Source organism: Coloeus monedula, assembly GCF_965178545.1.
Source record: "Coloeus monedula genome assembly, chromosome: 4".
Lineage (NCBI taxonomy): Eukaryota > Metazoa > Chordata > Aves > Passeriformes > Corvidae > Coloeus > Coloeus monedula.
Window position 1 is genome coordinate 70022456 of NC_138784.1, and position 19444 is coordinate 70041899.

The following is a 19444-nucleotide window of genomic DNA, read 5'->3' on the forward strand; positions in this document are numbered from 1 at the left end:
TGTCTGGGCGTAGTGGCCTCAGGGAGGGGTCACATGCCGTCCCCATCTGGATAACCTAAATAATGTCAACGCTTGTGTTACACCAGCAAATTCAATCCCAGTTATTGTCACAGGCAGTGGACAGAATTTTGTAGTTTGGTTCAGTATTTCTTTGGTACAACTATAAATACTTCTGTGAAAAATATTTCTGAGGATGTTCAAGCTCATTGCTGCACTGCAGTTACTAATGACAACAGAAAAATAATCGTCCCTGTAGCATGAACAGGTTTCAGTGTATTGTGGCTTTACTCTTTGGAGTTCCTTGCCCCTCCTGATTTGTACTATTAGACCTACTCTTATCTTTCCAACAAGACCTACTTCACCTAATGCCCATGTTTTCCTCTCAGTATTCCTGTGCTAAGATCTCTCTCTGAAACCTCCTCAAATTATTTATTTCGACTTGATGAATGTGTAAGTTATTCCTTCTTCGGCCCTTCACACTGATTTTCTGTGTTTTCATTAAGGTTAATACTTCTCAGATGAAATCAGCTCTATTATCATTCTGTTAGTTTGCTTCTGGCCTAATAGCATTTCCATCAGATTTTGACCATTGCAGAATCCATAACTGTCACAAAGCTCCCATAATAAAATTGGATTCAGGGTAAAAAAAGCCCATAAATCCTAGTGTCACAAGGAAACAATTAAAAGCCAGTAAGAGATTGCATCTGCTGGGACTACCTGTAATTGATGAAGAAGGTTGCAACCAGGCTGATGAATACCTTTTCACAATAGTCAGCTCTTGTGTTACCTGAAATTATGGATGAAGCTATATACGAGCTGTAATTGAAAATAAGAATCCAGAATCTACAAATGATAATTAGAACAGTGACAAAGTAAAAAACTTACACAAATTACAAGGGCAAAAACCAGATTATCTCCCTTTTGTCGAGATAAAAACACCTGGGAAGGCAAGAACAGAACTAATCCGCAACAGTTATTTATACACAAGTTTTTCAGACATAGGAATTTGCAATCCTGTTTCAGTCTCCCAAGTATTCACAGGCATAGATAAATTTATAATTGTAATAGATTTATTTTGATATGTGAAAATCCACTATACTCTTTTTAAATTAGGTTACATCCATCTCAGTGCTTTCTACCACAATACTGTACAAGTTCAAATGCTTTTATTATAATAAAGAAAAATTAAGACAACATCATAAAAATTAAGAGTTCTATAAAACCAAGTGACTTGAGAATACCAGGAGCTACATATATCAGACCTAGCTGATCCATTTTAAACCTTACCCACATCTGGCTAAAGCAAGAAGTTACATAAGCCATCAAAAATTTAACATCAGATTAGTATGGTCACAAGGGTAGCAATAAAATGGCCATCTGGAGGAAGAGCAGGGCTCACTTCAAATGTTCAATGAATACAGCACTATTCCATTTTGCTGAAAGCTTCTCAAACAGCTTTTTTCATGTATTAATTTCCTGGTATATAGTGTATGAGAGATGAAGTATTTACAGTCTCACAGTACTTTGAGTTGATCAGCAAATATCTCATCTCTCCTCCGACTTCAGTGATTGAGCCCCGTTCTGCAGGGCAGCCATAGAGCAGAGCACTTCAGGGGAATGTTCCTGAAAGGTTTCATAGCAGCAGACACACTGCGAGTTCTGTAGCATATCCATGTTGTTAATCTATGAAAACGCCTTCCCTAAAGCAGATTACAACAAAATTAGTGACTACGGGGCAGGGGAAGAATAACCCTTTTCCCACTGGATTAATGAGAAAACCCCTGAAGAAGTCCTTCACAGGACATAAGAGCTGAGCATTGTTTGAGTAAGAAAGAAAGAAACCCAAAGTGTTTGGCAGGTGAAATTCCAGAAGATGAAGAATTGGAGGGCATCACTCAGTTAATGCAGTCCATAACGTGAATCTGCAGAGTGTCCAAATCAGGTAGAATTTCTTCACATTTAGGACATGAATAAACTGAAATATTCTGCTGCTCTTGCCAGTCTTGACTATTGGTTCCTGCAAGCAGACAAGATGAATGATTACCTGTTGTATTACCTGATTTTGCTCTCTGCAGCCACCCAGCTGCCAGAATAGCCAGAGGGAAGCTGTCTGCAGCCAAGCAAAGCTGGTTTAACCTGAACCTGACCCCGAGAGCTGGAGAAGGTGCTTGCAGTACCTCTTTGGACAAGGTGAGGCGAGTGCTCCCGATCCGGCATCCTGGCTCCGTGGCGACTCTGCATCTCTGCCAGAGAGGTTCTATGGAGAATAAACAAGTCAAGGGCTCTGAAAACAGACTCCTGTCAGCTGGTCATGCATTTAGTTCACAACTGATGCTCAGAAAGAGGACCTAGAAATGCCACTGCTTTGTGAGATCAGAGGCCTGCTGAAATCAGGGTCATGCAACTGACATCAGCAGCGGGATTTGGGCAGCCACACACCTAGGGACCTAGGGCACACTTTTCTGGAAAGCTCCAAGGACTCTCAGCTGTTGAGGGAAAACTGCAAATTTGCTTAAAGTTATAACAAGTTATACCAGAAAAAGGGCTCAGTGTACAGTTAATGTGAAATGTAGCTTGATTCAACTACCACAGTACTCAGAACTGTGTACTCACCACTGCCTCCTGCAGAAGCAGCAGATATCCCTGGCAGACAAGCAGCAAGATTAGCTGCAGATTCACTGCTAAAATTGATGCCAGAACCCAAAGAAACTCACATGGATCAACAGGGAGAATTTACCAAGCATGAATCATCCCAAATGAAAACTTACTAAGGCGCCCAACTAAGAACTAACACACTTTACAGAGATTCTACCAGAAAATTAAAATGAGAAGTCAGCCAATTCACTTTTTTCCTCCTTTTAAATTCAAATTATGCAAGAAATGTATGAAAAGTTATTTGCCTTTCTACTGAGATGCTCGCAAGACAGTGTTGGTCAACTCCAATAGAGAGAGTAACAGGACAGTGCAAAGGCAGTTCAGCCAAAGTCTGTTCTCACCGGCTAAGATCCTCAAGGTTTTGCTGTTCTTTTAGCAGGTATGCCAGCTGGACAGCCAACTGCTCCTTCTCCTCATGGATCTTCTCTCTCGCTGCCCTCTCAGCATGGAAATCAGAACAATAAACCTCCATCTGATCAGAGAAATGAAATCAGGCTGAAAATTTGTAACTTTGACTAAAGTATATTCGTATATTACATGTCAAAATTACAAATCTGTATCATAACCTGCATCTACTCAAAACACCCACACACTGCAAAGCCAAGACCTGCACTTCTCACAAGGTGAAGGAGACCTAATTGTTTCTGGACTCTGTAAAAGGTACTCCAAGTGTCTTACCTGGGACACAGCTATTGTCCCTGCTGTACAGAAACAGAAACGAGGCACAGACAAGCAGTGAGGAGGTGACTTGACTGATTACACTGACAAATCTGTGGCTCAGATAGTGGAAGCAGGCCAAGATGCCAGTTCTGTGCCTTAAATGTGAGGCAAACCCTTTTTAGTCACTTAACACATGCTGGTTTGAGTAAAATCATCCCTAAAACATACGCAGTGATTCTTAAGCCAGTGGTTCTAAATACACATCTACTCCCAACTTCTGTTTGTTGTGCCAGACTCCAGCATACACGGCTCCTCCTACAGAGCCCAAGAATATAGTGGGTAAAGGCTCTGCAGGGATCTGCAAGGCAAGCCAAGTAAGGGGAATCATGCTTTGAAGTTGAGAAAACGTATTCAGTATTCCAGAGTGAGCCATTAAATACTTCCTGGTTTCTGAATATTGGATCGGGGAAGTAGCCAGTTTGTGAAGAAGAGCTGATACCTGAGCACGGAGCACAGACATAGTTTCAAGATCCTCCTCTTGCTTAGCAATTAGCTGCTTCATTTCATCTATCTGGAGCTGCTTTGCAGCAAGAGCTTGTTCTGCCAACTCCACCTTTGCTGTCAGTTGTTCCACCACATCTTTATCAACTTTGTCCAGCTGCAAAGAAGAACTGTGATTATGAGACGAACTCCAAATATGACCCTCCTCAAAGTGAATGTTTGCTTCTTACTCCTCCTGTCCTTCGAAAAGGTTCCAGTTTTGGTCACCAAAGGAGCTTGGACTAAGACAGCAGTGGTGACTGATATTTTTACCTTAAAGATTAGTTTTGAGCTTTCAAACTACATTGTATCAAGTTAAAAGACAACTCCCTAGTGGACATTGTAAAAGATGTTTTCCTAGTTTCTGAAATTACACAGAACAATCTGGCACTTCCATGGTGGCTCAGTTATTAACAAGACTTCATTGTGGCAGGCATTCTATTTAAGAATACAAAAATGTTTATATATTTACCACAATTTTATAAATGATGCTGCAGGAACACTGATGTGTCTATCACTTCTGTCTAAGGACTGGACTCTATGCTGAACTGCAGATTAGACCTTACACCATGGAAGGACTAATGTGTGAATAAAGTTCTCTGTAACTGACAGCACAGGATCTATGTTTATCAGAGCAGTGCTGCTATGTTGCATGTTATTATGTAGAAGGGATGACAATGGTTTCCTGCCCAAATTTGATCCTAGAGATGTTCTCTCATCCCTTCTCGCTCACCCCTAATTAATTATGATTTCTTCTTGTGATGAGTTTACCTCTTTGAGTTTCATTTCATCAATTTTTTTCATCGCCTCAGTGAGTTCTGGAAGGAGTTTGCTATATGAATCCTGGAGGTTATTGTATCTTGCCCTGTTTATGACAAGAAAAGAGATGAAGGTTTGAAACAATTCTTTGAAATCTAAATAATGTTAGAACTTTAAAAAAAGCCACTACTGGCTTCTTGCAAATCAATTTGCATTTCTGGTGAGAAAAAGTTATGCTCCATTTCTCAACATCTCTCTTCCAATGAATTGTGTGCTGCTCTATCCATGGATTGAGTGACAATGAATGTCCTTACTGATCATCTGCATTTCATATTGAAGAATCCATTACTCAGTATTTTTATTTGAAGCTCACAAATTCTGTTAAAAATGTAACACCCCTCTAAGGAAGACATCCAAGTCTTGACTCAGACTTCAGGTAAAGGAGAATTCATCAGAAAAACAAGACACAGATTCCAAAGATAACAAGCAGCTTCTGCAGCAGCTGAAGATGTGTCCCTCAGGAAGTTCAACTTCTCTGAACAGCTTGGACCAACATTTTCACCCTCCTTACATGGACTACACATGAAAGGGAGCAGGGAGCCAAAGCAAACAGCCTCTCTTTACCTCAGCTTCACCACACACTTGACTCTCCTAGTGCAAACATATTGTAGGGATTGCAGACCTCTTCATTAATGTCACTTTCCCAGCACTGTCACCACCTGACTTGTCCCTGCCCTCCAGGATGTGTCCGTATTTACCCCTGCTAGTCAGTGGCACAGCTGTTGTCACTTCTCTGCTTCCTCCACTTGTATGTTACACCCAGCTCTATTCCACCTTTGACTTTATGATTAAAGGAAGATACAAGTCAGAGTTGACAGCTCAAGTATTCCTAAGTGAGAGGTTCAGTAGATGAAATAATACAGACTTCTACTTCATAATCTACAAACATAACATAGTTTCAAAGGGTGCAGGACACAAAAGTAGTACTTCAGATTCAATTCCCCTTTTGACCAGATTCCCTTGGATTTCGCTTCCTCACTGACAATACCTCCCTGGAATACAAAACGAAGTCATACTCACTTTTCTTCATGTGTCTTGGCTTGTTCCAGCTTGACCTCTGCCTGCATACTCTCCACCTGAAGTTCCAGCTTCTTGATGGTATATATTAGCTGCTGCTTCTCCTCCAATTCTGATGCAGCAGCCAAGCTTTTCCTTTCCAGTACCTGGCACCTGACAGAACAGGAAAAAAAGGTTGATCTCTCCTGTTCACCCTCTCCTGATGGATTCTTCCCACTAAGCATATAGTAAAAAGAGTATTTGTGTGGTCCACTTTAAAGGCTTATTTTGATGAAGAACACAGAAAGACAAAAATCAGTCTATATACAACCATCAGAAAGCACAGCTACCAAAACCAACACTTACTTTCTTACTATTATGAATCTCAAAGAACTGGAATTCGACAGGAAACTAAGCAAAAAAAGTGAGGGTCTTTTATAACCTACATAACTTCCTTCAAAACCCCAGACAGCTCAAGTGAAAAGGTCATAACCAGTTCCCTTGGCTTTTTTTTCCCTAAAGCCAGAATAAGGATTGATTCTAGGAAGGAGAAAACAGAAAAGATTTGCCTTTACATCATGAAAGGTTAAAACCCGAATCTTGTAATTCAAGGCACTGAGGTTCTATTTGTAGAACTAGGTTGGCAGCTCAGATTTTCTGACAATTGCTGTATTTCGGCATCTCCCAAAGAAGGAGCATTCTTTTACAGCACTTCTACAAAACAGTTATTTAAGTTGATACTTGTAGAGCTGGTGAGTTTCCCCAGGTGGGAGTTGCCATGCAAGGATGTACTGGGTGTCATGACAGAACTTTTGCTCTTCGGAGCCTTACTTTTCTTGAAGTTTCTTCTGAATCAATTCTGCTTCTGTTAACTTCTCATGGGCTTCCTGGAGCTCTTTAAACAGAGCACAGACTTGCAGGTTCAGGGTTTCTACTTCACTGCCAACCTTTTAGAGAAAAATAATGAAAATTACATATGGACAATTCAAGATAGTAAAGCTGCAGGCTAAGAAAGATAAGCAGGAAGTGTTACTCTTTATCCAGAGAAAACAGCCTAAGCCAGTCTGCACAGTTCCACTCTACACTCAGTAATAAGGTCTCATCTACAAGGCTTTACAATTACTCCACACTGCCCCCCCACACTGTCCCACTAAAGACCTGCATTTTACCACAGGGGCAGGTAACATGAGTTCTGCTGACAACAGCCTCGGGAGAAACCCAACAGTGTAGATGGAAACGGCTGCCAGCACAAGCACAAGTGCTGATCTCAGTATCAGCACTTCAGTGAGGAGCTTTGGGCTCAGGGTGTAACTCAGGCAAAGTTGAGATAAGAGCACTGAAAAGCATTAATTAACTGAGTCATCATCTGCTTTCCCTAGGAAGGGCATCCCTTGGCCCAGCTGCAGACTGGTCTTGTTTAACCAATCCAGCCCTGCCTTGAAACGTTTGCCCTGACCTTCAGAAGGGCACAGGTCTCCAACAGGTCCCATAGCATATTTCCAAGTCCCATGCAGCTCTTCAGAAACCCATACACCTCACATACAGGCACTCTTCGTTGCCTGTATTATGCAGTTGCACTGAACCAACGAAGATCTCCAAGGCTATGGGATTGTATGCTCATCTCACACAGAAGCTTACAGCTGCAAGCACAGAAGTTTAAGCATCTGACTGGAGCTGAATCCCAACCCCAGCATTCTTTCAAACCCTTAACTGAAAACATCAGGACTAAGTTTTTGCCTGGAACTGTGTCTCAATCCAAGATAGTTATCCCCTGCCATTGTAATCCCACTAAAAAAATGAACAAACCTAAAGCAGGTGCCATATGAGCTCCACATTTAAAGTCTGTTTTACAGTATGCTGTCACTGGATTCTGATCCAAAAGCTGACCTAGGCAGCAGTGAGGAAATTCACCTAGTCTAGATGATTTCTGGAGGTAAAAATTACTGTATTTCTCTCTGTTTACTGGGCATGGCCAGGGCAATGAGGTATAACTGCAGTTATGCCAAGTCTCCCTAATACTTGGCCACCAACCCCACCCCTTTGTAGTGGCTGGTGTAATTTGGAACCATCTCTAAGATACATAGTGGAGAGTTCAACGTTCACTTCCATTTCCTGTGCAGGACAATTGCCCCTTGCTCCGTGAGTGCAAGAGAAAATCTAGACCCTGAGGTTGCTGACCCCAACAGGTCAGCTGTATGTTGTTATATCTTGGCTGCAGACAGGTACTTACAGCTTCTGAACTCTCTTCTTCCTGTTCAGTTTGTGTCCCACTCTCCAGGCAGCTTCTGGTTTCCTTCTCCAGCTTTGACAGTCTGGAAAACAGAAGGAGCCAATAATGATGGATTTAGCTTATGTTTCAGGTGAGATCATGACTATGCAAGGATTTCATGCAAGTGATGTACTCTCTCTGTAACATGAGAGCCACAAAAAAGCACAAGGCAGAATGGAAAGCACAGACATGCAGGAAGACCTGCACAATCATGGGGGTTCTTGAAGAACACAGGACACTGTGTACATTTAATTAAAATGAATGTGTAAGTCTGCAGGTGTGGTGAAGGTCATGACATTCAGTCCAAAGGGACTGATCTTTGGTACAGTCCAAAACTGCCAGCTCTTTGGAAATAGGTCAGTCTGTTCACTGAATCCAGTGATTAACATTGCCTCTGTTTTTCGGTGGTATTTTCAGGAGCTGAAATTTCTAAAAATTGTTTGGTTATGGCTCATTACCTCTTCTAGGAAGACCATATAGAAGCAATTACTGTGACACCAACCTTTCATAGTAGATAATGTCCAGGAAGTCTTATTTTGTCTCTGTGGAGTGGGGATCTGGAACTGCTTGAGGAATTTACCACTCCTGAACAGTCATGCTGATTTATATCCACAGAACTGAGCTGAGACAGACCCTCATGCAGGTCTCACTGTGAAAAATCTCTCTTAGACAAGTTTGGAATGAAACTTATTTTATACATTTCTAAGGAGCTTTTGCAAGCTCACATACTGCTAAATGTAGCCTACCAATATCACGAAGAGGACTGTAATCCTGTTTTAGATACAGTGATTTGGTTAAGGCCCCACACAGAGATGATTCATACAAAACCAAACTGTGGAGGAGTGAATGGAGAGAACACCCTCAACTAGTCATCATATCTTTCTGAATAACCTGGGGATAGTTCAAATCCAAGGGGAAATGGGCAATTTGCCTTGATCTGTGGTGCTTCAGGAAATCAAAATAAATTCTCTTTTGCCCATGGAAGAGAACCTGTGGTTTATCCCTATAAGGACAACCACAAAATGTTACTACAGCTTAGTGCTCAGGAATTTCCCCATCCAAATCACACTGATATTTCAGCTTGTTGCTGATCATTCAGAGACTTGGTAACTGGAGCAGCCCTGAAAGAAAACAGCTCCAAATGTTACAGTGCACCTACTTCATACCTCTCTTTGTGATCCTGCAGTTCCTTCTCAAGTTTTTCCCTCTTCTGAGTTTCATTTCTAAGGCAGCAGAGCAGCTGGCTCACAGTTAGCTCCTCAGACTCCAAATTCTTAGATTCATCAGCAGATTTGCTCCTGCTTCAAACCAAACCAGATGTAAATAAAAACAGCTATCCCTTTAGCAGAGCACTCCATTAACCCTAATGCTGGGATCCAGTCTGAGAGGCCACCATTTCACACAATGCTGAAAACCAATGCTGTGAGCAAACAGCTCATTCCCCATTCCCAAAAGCCAAGACCAGTAGCCACAGCCTCTCTGTGTGCAAATGAAGGGCTCAGGCAATCCCCTTCCAGCTGGGGGAACAATTTAGCACTTAAGCAAGGAAAGCAAAAGCAGTCATGACAATACAAAACCCAATGCACTTATTCTGACCTATTTTGCAGCCCTTTCTGCAAAATGCTGCTGTCTGTTCCTACAAACATTTTTTTGCAATAAAATATGGAACATTTCTTATCTCTGCCTCGCTCCTTTACAGGAAAAGAAAGCATATCCTACTAAAAATGATAATCAGAAATCACTTTTTCAGAAAAAATCTCTTTAATGTTTCACTCTCCTCACATTCTATAGCTCTTCTCAAAATCATATTATGCTACTGAAAAGTGAACCAGAACAAATACAAAGCTCCTAAAAATAGGGTAAGTGATAAACTACTGTATTCCATTACCTCAATTTTTACGGCCATCTAAACAGAAAGTCAAAATCCCCAAACTATATGGAAGATAGGCAAGTTATACTATACATTTCAGAGTCTCAGCTGTAAAACGGCATGTGTTAAAAACTTTGCTTTTGTAGTTCAGAAAACAAAGCAAAGCAGAGTCTTCTGTGTGCTCCTGAAAACTAGAAGCCTCTGGTGAGCAAAATTCGATACCCGAAAGACAGTGTTCAGCCAGGATATTTTAAGTAAATAACTTTTATCAGGGGATTTTTAGTGTAGTTCTACCCTTACAGAAATAAATCCATCTTGAGTGGATCACATTTCTTTGAACCTGTTAACAGCACCCGTCTAAAGTTTCAGCGCTGGACAAAGACACGTGGTGACACTGGAAATATTTTAAGAGGTACGTATGTCCCCTGTTCTTGTAGATATGGCCCAGATTCTCCTCCAAAGGTAAGTAAGTCCCACAGGGAATGTCTTCTCATAATCAGTGTTCTCACAAGCCACAACTAACAACAAGCTTAATACCTGCAGCCCAGTCTGTGGTCAGCAACTCTCTCAGTTTCATCCACAACTGTAATGCTTTTTTTTCTCTCCTCTTTCAACTTCTTAACTGCATGCTGAGGGACAAGTTTCTATGATATTGCATTGAAACACTGTTCTCCCTTGCAGTGACATAGGAAATGACAACTTGTACATGGAGCACAGCTTTCTGGCTTGCTATGTCCTTAGCATTTTCCATATCCTTCCCTTTCAAAAGCAAAGGCACAGAGTAAATAAGAGTTCAGCCAAAACCACCTAGCTGCTAAATTGGGCAGTACCCAAACTGGAAAGTTTAACAGTATCAGTTGTCTATGTCCACAAGGAGTAAAGGTTCAGCCAGGGGCAAGAAAAGTCCCTTGTGTCCTAGAGCTGATGTAAAGATCAAATTTTGAGAAGTAACCTGAACAGAATGCTGGTATCTTAAACCCAGTGACCTGAAAAGCAAGGACTATATTATTGCACTGTGTGTCTACCCCATCATAGATACACTTCATACCAACCCCACACAAACAGGGTCAGATCTGAAACACTACAAGACCTCTAACTCTTACCAACATCAATATAATTTGGTAGAGGACAGATACTCTATTAGATGGTCTCCAATGATTAGGAAGGAAGAAATCCCTGCAACATCTATCTTTGTCATTTCTGTTTGGACTCCCTTAAAAGCCTGAAGAGTTGGCAAGTCAGAATGTCCATAAATGCCTGGCCAACTGACCAGAATATGCATTCCCTCTTGTCAGCTAGGAAAAATTGGAAGGGAAAATGTCAGAAAGCTGAGGGTCTTACCACATGCTAGGAAGGTAGAGCTACTGCAGTGGAGGGGTGCAAAGCTAAAGAAAAAGAGGATTTTCCAGTGCATTCCTCATAGAAAGAAGTCTCCTTACATTGAAAACAAAACCCAAGGCAAAAGTCTGAATCACACACATCACACAAGAACCTACGTACATGTAGACAGCATCATTACTGGGCATTTCACCACTATTCTCTTGATGTTCCTTTGCAGTTCTATTTATTTCCCCTTCCTAGGAGAGAAAAAAACACGATTAGCTTGGTATTTGTACTAAGCAGGACAGAGTTTTATTTATTTGAGTTAAGGAATGAAGAAAAACAGGGAGAATTGCTATCATGGCAGTAGAGATAAATAAAAAACTCCTACAGATCATCTTCATGTTTGGAAATTCTTGATTTAAATACTTCCTGTATCTCTTCCAGCTTGATCAGAGAAGAGGAACAACAATGAGATTTCCCTTTCTCCATTCATCAGCAACTTCCACAGCCACTGTCCCCTGTGAGGATGACTGGGCACCACACAGCAAGTCAATGGCACCGCAGGTGACTTTCAATATAAGCCTAGAAATCACTCTCCTGCCTCCTAAACGAACCACTCTTCTTTCCCACTACAAACCCCACTCCTTGATCTTTGTAGCCCAAAGGAGAATCCTTCTAGCAAAAAAAAAGAATGCACCCCTGAGTTTTATCTGACAACTCCAAATAAGTTTTAATTAAATTATTTTAATTTCTTGTTGCACCTCTACTTTCCAGAGAGAGGATATGGAGGATAGAAGGATAGCAGAGGCCTGCATTTTCACATTTCAGTTTGCCTGTGAAGATTTTCCAGATACAAGAGCTGTAAAATAAGTACATATTTATGCCTCTAGGGAATACTCTATAGAGTTTTGCGTTTAATTTTGTTTGCCTGCATCTCTACCTATCCGTCAGTAGGAAGTAGCCCCATTCTCAAAAGAAAATACCCCCTGTCTATGCACAGGTGTTGCCCCTTAACAAAACATAGCACCGATATTCCCAGAAATTCCAACTAAGAAAAAACTTAACATTTTTAATTAGTGCAATAGAGACTATCTATGAAATTAATTTACTTAGAGCTTTAAAGAGGAAGGACTTTACCACTACATTTTGTAATACACAAGTGCTCCACAGCAGGTAGTGTAAGAGACCAAAGAATCACAAAACCTGGCTGCAGGTTACTGTGTTTCTTTTATTCCCTATACTTACATTCATCCCAATCTCCACAAAGGAATCCTCCGCTGAGATGTTCAGCTTGACCTGCAGCTCTGAAATGATGGCGAGCAGATCTGCCTTCTCAGCCTGGAGCCGCTGCACCTGGGACTTCAGCTGCCTCACTTCCTTCTCAGGAGCCATGCAGCCCTCCTGGGATAAACACACTCCGCATTAGCCAACCAAAAGGGAACACCAGCCAAGGAGCACAGAACCTGAACAAAACTGTGTTCTACATCCCTTCTTTTCTGTTCAGCCTTGCCTGGAAAAACCCACTGTACAGACCTCTAAATTATGTTTTGGTTCACTCAACAGCAAGAAGTCTAAACTATAAAACCAAGTTAATCAAACACTGGGGATCATGCTGCTGGAAAACATGGGACTGGTTCTCTCAATGCACAGATAATTAGGATGTAAATTTTTGCCTAAATCCATACCCTTTGCTACCACATAGGGTATCAGCCAACCTCCACAATTATTGCATTTTTTCACCCATATCCCTATTTTCCCAAATCTAACTAAGATTCAAGGGAGAAAAGACCAGTGGGCAGCGAGTTTTTCCACATGCCCCATTCTTAGCCTTTCCCCACCATGTAACTTCTTTGTACCCCATTTCCACGTATAAATCTCTTCAATTCCCTGACTTTCACACAAAGTCCTAGATCCCTTCTACAAAGTCTCTGTTCCTCACAGATTCTTCCACACTTCTCTCCTTCCAGTCATGACCATCTCCTTTGCCTTCTGCCTGTTCCCTTTCTCTAGGATACTCAAAACCCTCTCCTAAGCTTCTACATAACCAGCAGGACTCATTTTTCCCTCTCATTTGAATGCCGCTCCCCATTATGAAACTTTCCCTGTGAGTTTGTTTCTTCCTCATTTTGTAATCTGAGCCTTCCACCTCCTGATAATGCCTTTATTACACCACATACCACCAATGCAAATTCTGGACAATTCCTGGAGTCTGAATTACATTCTAAGCTATGATTATGCTGAATCTCCAAATTATCTCTATGCTGACAGTGTCTCTCATCCCACAATAGCACTCTCCCTCTCTGACCTCCTGCTCCCTCTGATTTTGTGCTTATACTGTAAGAGGATGCATTTAGAGTCAGTTCCAGTGAAAGAGAGATTTTAGATTTCTCAAGCAGGCTGGAAAAGAATTCAAAGTGCAAGTTCTACAACAGGTAGAAGGATTATAAATCCTCTACTTTTCCTTAAAAAAAAAAATTCCAGATTTAGGAAATTCTGAATGATTTATGAAATCCTGAATTTTCCTGACAATCCTGAAACAGAACTTTCAGTCTGTAAAGATTGTGTAAGTAATACTTACACAATCCCACTATTTAAACGTGACTTTCCTCCCCCTTGCATCTTCTGAGTTTATTGGCCAATTTTGATTTACAGGCTGAAACATTTCTTACTGAGTTCCATAAAACAGTCAGAAGAGGAAATGATAGTTTACTAGTGACTCTGTTGAGAAAAACATTAATACACTCATCCTTCATCAGACAACAAAGAATCCACATGAGTCCTGGAGGAACCAGACACCAGAATGCATCAGTTTGGCTCTGCATGGAACTTCTTGTTAAGTAACTTTTCACATGACCATGTGGAACACAAAGCAGGTTTTGTTTTGATCGGCTTTGCCCACAGACGCCTTCAGTACCACCTGCAAAATGTTGCCTGGCTACTGTGCAACCACCTGCAACATTAGAAATTATGTGTAACAGAGCCAAAGGCAGGACACAGAGAGAAAGCTCAGTCAGACTCAAATGGAGTAGCAGAAGCACAGATCTAATCTGACCTCAGACTTCATAAAAGAAGACTGATAAAATAAAAATAGATGGCGCATAATTTTTTTTTGCTTGTTTATGTGTCAGCTTCTCCCTGGAAACATGCTCTTGGGAACACAATACAAAGCAATTAAATGATCGTGAGAGACAGATAATCTAACAAGCAAAGGGAAGGATAAAGTCAAGAGATATCCAAGAATAAATGAAAAATCAAAAAGAAATGCTAATTCTTATTTATTAGGTAAAAAAGTTTAATTATTGTTGTTTATTAAAATTAACGAAAATGTAAATTATCTGATAATTTTCTGTTACTAGATTTTGAAAGGCCTCACTTTATAGAGTAAGTCAGGTCAAGACCATTTGTCAGAGCTAAGGATAAAACTGAAGATGTTAACAAATCTCCAAACCTTTCAGTGTGATGAATCCTAGAATCATAGCACAGACTGAACGCTCCAGACTTTCAATTCATAAGCATGTCAATCTAACCAATTCCTTATTTACCATTTCAGCTCCTTCTTCTCTTTCCTTTAAGCTCTGAAGTTGCTGCTGTAGCTGTTCATTTTCAATGCACTTGGCCTGCAAGCACTGCTTTGCCTCCTTAAACTTTAACTCATAAAATTCTCGTTCTTCTTTCTGCTTCTCTCTCCAGGTGGAAAGTTCCTCATAACGGTCCTTCATAGCTTGGTTGTGCAACTTCATGGCTTCTAAATGGCAGCCAGAGACAAGACATTGAATCACATTAATACTGTCCATGAAACAGCAGATTTCCACTACACTGAGCTCAGCATTCTTCAGTATCAAACGGGTTGGCAATAATTGAGTATGAAATGTGAGCCTCTGTCTGGCGTACCTTAAATACCAAGCCAAAACTAAACTTATCATAGTCCCTTAGCACTATAATAAATAGCTTTAAATCCACTGCTGAGATCACATGCCCACACTCACTGACTTCTTGACTTTTTCCTAAACCAAGAAGTCAAAAAGGATTGTTCACAAGAGGTATTTGGTATCTTGCTGTGTGTGGTATTTACATGATCAGCCCAAATGAAACTGCTGAACTGAGCTTCTGAAACTACTGAGACTTGGCAGGGAAAACACCCTAGACTGGTAAATTACTGCCTGGAAACAGATACACATGCTATCAAATCAAATGCCTCAACTATTCCCAACAATGCCCTCCTCCAATATTTGGTTAAGATTCAATTGCAAGCACTGAAAAAATATACCAAGCAACTTACAGCCAAGTCAGTTCCCTGTATGTAACAAAGTCAGTGTGAAACAGTATCAGCCTTACTATTGAAAAATGCTTACAAGATTTTTAAGCAGAGTCAATGAAATTATTTTATACATGCTTTTTTTAGAGTAAACAACTCAAAGCTGGTTGCTTAAAAATCCTTTATACTTGTGTTTTCCAGTAACTTCCATTATGTCCTGATGTCATACAATAAACTGCCCATAAATCCTTCAGCTTATGAAAAAAAATGAAGTCCGGAGAATGATTCTACAAGTTACGAGTTACAGCAGCTGTAAATATGTCCCAGAACATTATCTTATATTATATAGGCCTTTTTAGCAAAATACCAGACGTACTTCTACAAACAACTTTCCTGCTAGATACCTATGAGACAGAGAACTTGGACCAGGTCCAAAAATGTTTCAGGAAGAATTTAAACACTAGTGCAAAACCACAATACAGCAAATATGTGACTTCATGCTCTGCTGTCATATAAACAGTAAGATACCTCTGTCTTTTACACAGAAAATTCTCAGATCCCCTGGGTTTTGCTCCAACCATTTAAAGAAAAAAATAAGTGATACCTAAATTCCTGGGATCCAGAAACAAATCTATCTCACCTGAAGGACTCAAATCATTAGGGATTTTCAGGGAAAGCTACTGGTTTCTCCCAGATGTACCCTGCCATAGCCACCACTCCTTTTTGAAGAACGGAAGGTACAGTACCCACCCCTCCTGATGCAGCTTTGGCAAAATGTTTGTAATGGAGCCAACAGTTCTACAATACAAACCAAAAAAAGCTTTTAGAGGTTGATGAGCGAAAAGACATCACAGGAAGAGATTTTTCACATCACCTTCCTAAAATACACAGTGCTATACTGTTTATATATAAAAAATCACCCTTACACTGAGCTGTTCTCCCCCTAATCTACTACACCAATTCAATCTGATGTGTGCTCCCAAATATTCTATTGATGTGTCTTATCAAACTGGCATTGTCACTTGCAGAGTTGTTTATACAGCGAGTGCTACCCAGCAAGGGCAAATGAGCACAAAATTCATACACCTAGGACAAAACACATGCTTCAGAAGAGACTTGGGGCTCTTGCATCTCAAGACCAGCTCACATATGCATTCACCTTTTAACTCATTGTTCTCAGTGATTAATTCTTTCATCTGCTGCAGCATCTCTTCTGGGGTGTAGGTGTTAAGGGCTGGGGCAGCCACGCTGTCCACTCCGTTTTCCATTTTACTCTTGGAATGCTCTCCATTTTCAGCAGGACAGTCCTTCAACTTGCTGGACATCTCTGAAGCAGCTATTACAAGGTTTGCCAAGAGAAAACTCTCAATTTCTTGCCCAATTGTAAAGAAAGCATAATCACACACTCATTAAACACATAAGCCACGTGCCTTGTCACAGCACACAGGCACCTTCAATCCCTCTGACCCCGCTACACCAAAGTATCCGTGAGCCTAGGTTAATCCCCCATGGGCCTAAACCGCATGATCGCCAAGACATCTTTCGGGCCAACCTACCCTTCCTCAGCCGCCCATCCCTCTGGGAACGAAACGGGACTCCCGCCTCACCCACTCCCTTCCCAGCCCTGACAGCACACGGGCCCCGCCGCCCGCCCGGCCCTGTCAGCGCCCCGGCGCCCTTTCACGCCGAGATCCCGTTTCCGCTGATTTTTAACTTTCATTTTCGCTTTCTTGTCCCCTTTTGCCGTTCTCCGGCACATCCCGCTGCGGTGCTGGGGAGGCTACGGCGCCCGCACCCGCTGCTGGCCAGGCACGGCCGCTCCGTCCCTGGGCCACAGCGGCCCCCGGGAGCCGCAAAACGGCGTTTCCCCGCCTTGCCCTTCCCTCCCGCAGGCCCACCCCGGATCCGCCAAGTCACCGAGCGAGCCCGGCCATGCCGACCGCCGCCCCCCGCTCTGGGCTGGCCTCAGGGACCCCGTCCCCGCTCACCCCTCACGGCGCGCCCATGGCAGCAGCGGCCCCGCTCAGCTGACGGACGGACTGCCAGCCCTCCCCCGCCGTCCCCGCCTCCGCCACCTCCTCCGCGGGGACTTCCCAGCTCCGCGCCTCCCACCTCCCGGGCACCCAGCGTTCTCTGCCGGCCGCCGCCCTGAGGTTCGCCGGCCCAGCGGCTGCGGGAGCCAAGTGCTCCGTGGAGCAGCAGGGTCGTGTGGGGAGCACTGCCCCTCAGGGGAAAAAATCCTGTGGGTCGATGAGGTTGGAAAAGATCTCTGAGATCTTCGAGTCCAGTTTATGACCGAACACCACCGTGTCAACCAGACAATGCCACTGACTGCCACGTCCAGACTTTCCTTAAAAAACTCCAGGGATGGTGACTCCACCACCTCCCTGGGCAGCCCATTCCAATGTCTAATCACCCCTTCTGTGAAGAAATTCCTTCCAACGTCCAACCTAAGCCTCCCCTGGTGCAGCTGGAAGCCATGTCCTCTCATCCTGCCACTGGTTAGCCAGGAGAAGAGCCCGACCCTCACCTGGCTACACTCTACTGTCAGGGAGTTGTAGAGAGCGATAAGGTCACCCGTGAGCCTCCTTTTCTCCAGGATGAACAATCCCAGCTCCCTCAGCTGCTCCTTGTAGGACCCACGCTCCAGCCCCTTCCGCAGCTCCACTGCCCTTCTCTGGACCCCTCCAGCACCTCAATGTCCTTCCTGAACTGAGGGACCCAGAACTGAGCACAGCACTCGAGGTGTGGCCTCACCACTGCCCAGTACAAGGGGGAGGAATGGCTTCTCCTGGCATGAGGCCTGAAAGACAGGATCCAGAGGTGGGTATGAGGTGAACAAAAGGGAACATTATTGCACAGGGCATTTTAGTGATTTTTGCCACAGGATCAAATCAATTAGGAAGTGGTTTGCCGTGCTGTGGGGATATAGTCCATTAATGGCTGTAAAACGATGTGGCTGGATGTGGTATCTGGTCCTGGAAGCCTTTAAATGCCAGATTCCAGGGATGAGGTTAGCTGGGGTTGTTCACCCTGCACAGCCCCAGAGCTTGGTGACTGTGCTTAGCAGGATGCAGGCCTGGGAATACTTCAACTGCCTGTTCTTAAGTAATAAAGCCAACCATGATGTTTTGGTTCCTTCATTTACAATGTTAAAAACTGTATCCAGTGTAGCTAAAATGTCTGTTTCCAATGTGAAAAATACCAGTGTTTCATTAAATAACCACATGGCTCAAAAATAAGCTCTTTTGATTTGAAAATGCTGCTTTGTCATCTCCTAGGAGATGTGAACTGTTGTTTAATGAAATCGTGCCCTTCCACGGGCTGGTCTTCCCAGCTGCCCTTCAAGTGCCACAGCCAGGGATTCCCCAGCCTGAGGGATAGAAGTAAGGTGCCCCTTGGATGGTGGATGGTGGACACTGGCACGGAGCAGTCCTTCTACAGGTTCAATATTTAAACAGGGTACAGCTTACAAATCTCCCAAGAAATAAAGCAAGGAAACATTTGGGACCACCTACATGGCAAAGAGTAGGTCTGATAGCAGATTTATGCATGCTGAGCCCACAATCCATGTGCTTTTTGCTTACACTGCTAATGAACAGAGTCTGTCTCCTTGTAGGTACAGTGAGATCTTCTCTGCATGAGTGAGTGTGATCCTGGAATTACTGTCATCTCCCATCACTGCATCTGTGACTGGATGTTAGACAGGAGTGTATGGGAGTTAGAGGAGCAATAAAGAAACCTTCTATGAGACTGAGGAACAGAACTTCTGGCAGCTCATCATGGCTTTTTATTTGAGCTCTGAGCTAAGTTCTTGCAGACAGTAAGACCTTACTGTGTGTGCAGCAAAGAAAATTGAGTTTTACTTGTCAGAGAAGTTTAAAGAAACATTTGCTATTTTTTTACACTCCTGATAGCTGTTTTCTCTCAGTAATCCCAGGTCTGGTTTTAGTACCCAGAATTAATTTTTGGGAACAGATCTTATTTAAGCCACAAATACCCAAGTTTTGGGGGAGCAGTTTAGCTTTTCAGTGTGTGCTTCACTGTCAGTAAGATT

At 42.6% G+C, this 19444-nt stretch overlaps 1 protein-coding gene across 2 annotated transcripts; it reads right to left on the minus strand.

Moving 5' to 3' along the window:
* Positions 1–1048: 1048 nt before the first annotated feature.
* Positions 1049–17453, minus strand: OPTN (optineurin). 2 transcript variants are annotated; one of them, XM_082280849.1, is made up of 14 exons: positions 17376–17453; positions 16547–16723; positions 14675–14877; positions 12378–12533; positions 11310–11386; positions 9106–9237; positions 7901–7982; positions 6502–6617; positions 5695–5844; positions 4627–4720; positions 3815–3973; positions 2997–3127; positions 2178–2257; positions 1049–2017 (listed from the first exon to the last, which is right to left on the minus strand). In XM_082280849.1, the coding sequence occupies exons 2-14, from the start codon at positions 16710–16712 to the stop codon at positions 1896–1898; spliced, it is 1668 nt and encodes a 555-aa protein (XP_082136975.1). In that variant the 5' UTR covers positions 16713–16723; positions 17376–17453; the 3' UTR covers positions 1049–1895. The 2 variants fall into 2 exon arrangements, with proteins under 2 accessions (XP_082136975.1, XP_082136974.1); XM_082280848.1 differs by having other exon boundaries at positions 9106–9240.
* Between the last annotated feature and the right edge of the window lie 1991 nt (positions 17454–19444).

What these genes read in the sequence shown, in the direction of transcription:
- OPTN (XM_082280848.1), bottom strand. Translation starts at nt 16,712, where the DNA reads ATGTCCAGCAAGTTGAAGGACTGTCCTGCTGAAAATGGAGAGCATTCC. An exon ending in GCCAAGACACATGAAGAAAA is followed by an intron (nt 4,721 to 5,694) that starts GTGAGTATGACT and finishes TGTCATAAACAG; the next exon opens with GGCAAGATACAATAACCTCC. An exon ending in GCCTCACCTTGTCCAAAGAG is followed by an intron (nt 2,018 to 2,177) that starts GTACTGCAAGCA and finishes GTCTGCTTGCAG; the next exon opens with GAACCAATAGTCAAGACTGG.